Source organism: Harpegnathos saltator, unplaced genomic scaffold, assembly GCF_003227715.2.
Source record: "Harpegnathos saltator strain DR-91 unplaced genomic scaffold, Hsal_v8.6 scaffold96, whole genome shotgun sequence".
NCBI lineage: Eukaryota > Metazoa > Arthropoda > Insecta > Hymenoptera > Formicidae > Harpegnathos > Harpegnathos saltator.
In genome coordinates, this window is record NW_020230724.1 from 1402309 (window position 1) to 1407159 (window position 4851).

Here is a 4851-nt window from a genome sequence, read left to right on the forward strand (position 1 = left end):
AAGATAAATATGGAATGCTGCAATATTCAATCCTTTCTCTACTACGTTTCTCTACTAAGTTAAGGATAACTAATCTTTTAAGTATGTGATTCTCACAGTTCTTATACTAATAAATAAGTCACATCTTAAGATTAAAAAAAGAATCGTCTTAAAAATTATCAAACGAATGCTGTTAAAGGTTTACGCTGATGGGCATTCTCATCTAAATGCTAAAATCATCATTTTATCTTTGTTGTTAAATGTCAAATAAAAACTGAACACTGCATTTTTAGTAAATGCAGAATGTAACTTATATAATCCTCTGATTTAATATTTATTTATATATAATATAATTATATATAATATTGAAAAGTGTATCTCCTAAATTTATAAAAAAGATATAGTCAAAGAAAGAACTTTTTGATTTCCTGCTTGATTTGATTTTCTGCTTAGCGAAAAATTTCATTCATTAAGAAACGGAATATGCCTTATGCAGTAGTATAAGCTCTGTGAATGAAAATTCTTCAATTCGAAGAGCCTTTATATGAAATATGTGATATATATCCATATATATGAAACTATAAATCCTATTTGAATCATAAAGATTAACCGCTTAATTCGTAAAGTCATTTCATCTCGTCCGCACGCAACTTTCGAAATGTTTGATTGTCTTATTACATTATATCCTTAAATACATAATTTTAATTGCTGAATGTTTTGTATTCTAAATGTACACATTGCATTATACTCTATATATAAATATCTATAAATAATATGTATATAAAAACAGCAGATCATACCTCAAATATATCTCAGAATTTGTGCTCATAACACTGATGAACACATTAAGAGATGAAATGACTTTTTGTATATCTTCTCATTATACGCAATATGATACTACAAATAGGTATACAAAAACATCAGAAGCAATAAATAATCGAATTTGACACATAAAATTGTATTACTATAAGAGTATTCAGTCAGTGTAATGTGTCCCTAATAAATAGTGGAAAATGTAAATCTAGTACTAGTTACAAATTCTACCTACCTATAACAATTAAGTACATTAAATGTAAGAGTTCGCCATTTTCTCCTGTTTCTTACAAATATACACAGACATAAATATGTTATTTAGTCTACTGTTGCTTTTCGTGCAAATGCAGTTAGAGACAGCATTTCGTTAGGATCAGTTGGCAAGGGAGAGAATTCAATTTCTTCGCTAATACTGTTCTCTAAAAAGTTAAAACAATATTCTATATTTCACAAATATATAATAAATATAAAATTAAAAAATATAACATTAACGTAGAATGTAGAATTCAAGTTCTAATGTCAATTATTTCCTCGTAATATCGTACAAATTTCAAATCAAAATCTAATGTTATACTTCAATTAAAAAATTTCTTAATCATATTATCGTAATATATTACACATATGAAATATAGAACATCGAAAATTCTATACCGACACGGAGATATCTTGAATTATATTTTGGTTAATGTTAAAAATATGTCCTTACCAGATGGCTCAATTGGCCATTGCTTGTGAGAAGGTGCGTAGAGGCACAATAACGCGATGATGTAGATGTTCCACATTCCGTACACACCAGTAAAAAAGGCAGAAGTCATTTCCAATTGTAATTCATCGTCCCATTTCCATTGTCCCTCTGCAACCTGTACCAGAAACATCAGATTATAATAAACAGTAATGGTGTATATATTTAGATGAAGGATCTAGCCAATTTTTTACCTGTCCCAGTATAAAACCGATAACGGTTAAAGATGCACATAATAACGTAGCTATCATCAAAAATTTAAAACGGTAAATAACTCCTTCATAATGCAGACGCCGTGCCGAACTCATACTAGGTAAAACTGCTCTTTTTGCGCTAATATTCATAAATACTTTCCATATCATATAAGACAGAAATAGCAAGTATACTACAGCCGATACACCAGCTAAAATAATAAAAGACAGCTATTATTCGCTTAAGGAAACCAATTCAGTAAATTATATTAAGAATGCTGGGTAAGACATTTCTGAATCTTGTTTAAGACATAAAACGTATTCTAAAAGGATACTGCCAGCTTCGTTCCAACATCAGTGACCCAAATTGAGTAGAATGGATTTCTCAGTTGCACACCGCGTTCGCACATATCAAAAACGAACAGCGACAGACAACCGGTTCCGACTGCTGAGAGATGCCGCCAATAACATTTTAATGAGTTACTTTGTTCGCCTTCCTAAAATATACATTATGAAATATAGCATTTTGCACAGTAATATAAAAATACAGATCAAAAAATAAAAAAACACTTACCTGAATCTAATGAAGAATATAAAATTCACACATGAAACATAAAAGAATAGATATTATCCATAGTTACAATCATCAGTACAAAAGTTTGAAACAAAAAGAACGTAATTCTCTTACCATTAGATGTTCACCAGCAAATACAAGCCAGAATGATAATAATGTTGCATAAAATACTCCTTGTCGAATATCACCCAATAAAAGCATAAATGGCATGTCATAAGCAAGTGTTAAATATTCCAATGGAACTAAAAGCAGGATTAAAAAACTGTTATAAACAATAAGTAATATAAACTATGCAATATAAAAATGATACAACCAAAAAAATACAATTAACATACGATTTAAGAATGTCAAGGCAGAGCCCAAAGCTAAGAGCATGTACTCCAAAAGTGCGGGTGGTCTCGATAGCATGTGCACTCTTCTCCAGTACCAAGCCAAAACGCCTAGCACTACTGGGAAATAAACGGTCTTTAAACTCACCCACACTTTCGTGAATCCTCCATTCTGATTAATAGCCTGGATTATGAGTAATATATTAGGTAATCTTCATCATTATGGAGAGTATTTTATTAATTAGAAATATAAAAGTTTCATACTCTGTTGTGTGTACTTACTGTAAGCCACAAATCGACAATATGTCCCAATCCTTGATTGATATTTTTATCAGTATCAGCAGGAAGACGAATATTTAACAAATAATAATCATGATACAAAGATCCCAACTCAAATAGTGGCACAACAACACAATTGTAATTATATTGGTCTTGTTTCTGTAAAAAGAATGATAAAATTATAAGTTTGAAATACAGTTGTAATTTCACACCCTACGAACAGATACATGTTAACAATAATGAAGGAGAAAGCATATTCACATTGTCTATACTACAATCCAAGATTCTTTCCACAATAGAAGAAGCATATGGTTTCCAAGCATCATCTGGATCTCCTTTATTTCGATATGCTAGCCGTGCATCTAGTGTTATCTTTGTCCTAGGAGCTTTAGAGAAACATTAATAAAATTTCAAAGATCTACCAAATTCAATGGAAATCTCACAAATAGCAGATAAATTACCAATTTCAATCTGACTGTTATAAACTATGTCCACTTGTAAAACACCAATTAAATTTTGCTGCCATCTCGAATAATCTAGTTGCATGCTATTCCGAGGGACAGGCATCTAAAAGATTTTATTTTTTTCATTTTGTAACATATATTCAATAGAATATAATCTTAACAATTATACCTGAAATGTATACACGACTTGGTAAGCTTGATGATGACTATCTAAACTATAGCGATTCATGTCAACTGAAGTACAAGCATCTTTTCCTCTTGAATAGAACCACTTATTTCCACCAAGTTCAGATCCATTAATACGAATATCCTTACATGGTGTACCAAGAATGTTTTGACTACTGGCAGGAGTAGGAGCTTAAAAAAACAGCATACTAGTTCACACAAAGTATAAATCTATTATATCCTTTATTCCTTTGAATCCCTTCAATTTCAATTGAATTAATAACTCATTAAATATTAATCAGTCTTGAAATTCATGAATATCAATATATTGTTCAAAAAGCCATGGCATAAATATAAAATACAAAAAAAGGAAACAAAACAATAAATATGTTTGTTTTATTACATGAACAGAACTAACGATATAAATACATATATATGATTTATAATGTAAATATTCAATTATTTAAAGCGTTTCTTACCAATTAAGCCGCCTATGAGGAAGCAAACCACTTGTGCAATTATTAAAAGCACAACCAGCACTGACAACTTCTTGCCGCTCAGGTTTTCAATTATGGTGCCTTGCATTTTTCAATTGTTACAATAGTAGTACAATGAGCCGCGACGAATACGCGTCACAAGACAATTTTCAATGGTACATAAACGCCGAAACTGAACGGCCGGGCCACACGCAAACAATAAACTTGCGTTACGGTCGAAACGTCTTTCAAAATGGAAGCCAACGCAATACCAACGTTCGAAAATCAAATTTGAAGTACCGAAGCATCCCTCACCCTGCGAAGATGCAACAATGGCTGCATACAGAGAATACAATAACGATCGACTTTTTTAAAGATGTAATTAGTAAATCTAAAAGTATATATCGGTCACAGATAATTTTTATCAAACGGTTATATAGTCGTTTTGTTTCCGGAGAATTATTTTCGCAAGATATCAATACGAAAGATATTAATATCAAAGTGTAACATTATGCAGTTAGATTAATTGTACAATGTTACACTTTCATAATGTAAGTAAAATAAACATATAAAACAAAAAAAGAAGAAAACTGAATGCAAAAACAAGCAACTAAATTTATTTGATACACTGTTCGATTATGCTATCAAAGAGAAACCAAAAATTTGCCTATGTTTGAAACATACTACTTGAAAATAGAAGTGACCACTTTTATGTTTTTCTTTAATAAGCACGATAGAAATTGCTTAGAAAATATCGCAGTAACCAATCAACCAATCCTACATGCCGTATGTTTCGTAAATACTATTTCCGAGCAAGCAAGTTGCTGAATGGTCACTGG

At 30.9% G+C, this 4851-nt stretch overlaps 1 protein-coding gene across 1 annotated transcript; it reads right to left on the reverse strand.

The window, feature by feature from the left end:
* Positions 1 to 358: 358 nt before the first annotated feature.
* On the reverse strand, positions 359 to 4121 carry wls (Wnt ligand secretion mediator). Its single transcript, XM_011153343.3, has 12 exons — positions 4016 to 4121; positions 3541 to 3728; positions 3369 to 3474; positions 3169 to 3293; positions 2911 to 3066; positions 2635 to 2812; positions 2414 to 2541; positions 2300 to 2305; positions 2061 to 2222; positions 1729 to 1956; positions 1499 to 1652; positions 359 to 1211 (listed from the first exon to the last, which is right to left on the reverse strand). The coding sequence occupies exons 1-12, from the start codon at positions 4119 to 4121 to the stop codon at positions 1111 to 1113; spliced, it is 1638 nt and encodes a 545-aa protein (XP_011151645.1). The 3' UTR covers positions 359 to 1110.
* Between the last annotated feature and the right edge of the window lie 730 nt (positions 4122 to 4851).

Coding starts and splice junctions, on each gene's coding strand:
- wls (XM_011153343.3), bottom strand. CDS start 4,121: ATGCAAGGCACCATAATTGAAAACCTGAGCGGCAAGAAGTTGTCAGTG. Junction 3,475..3,540: donor AAGTCGTGTATACATTTCAG/GTATAATTGTTA, acceptor AAAATCTTTTAG/ATGCCTGTCCCTCGGAATAG. Junction 2,813..2,910: donor TTGTCGATTTGTGGCTTACA/GTAAGTACACAC, acceptor CTCATAATCCAG/GCTATTAATCAGAATGGAGG.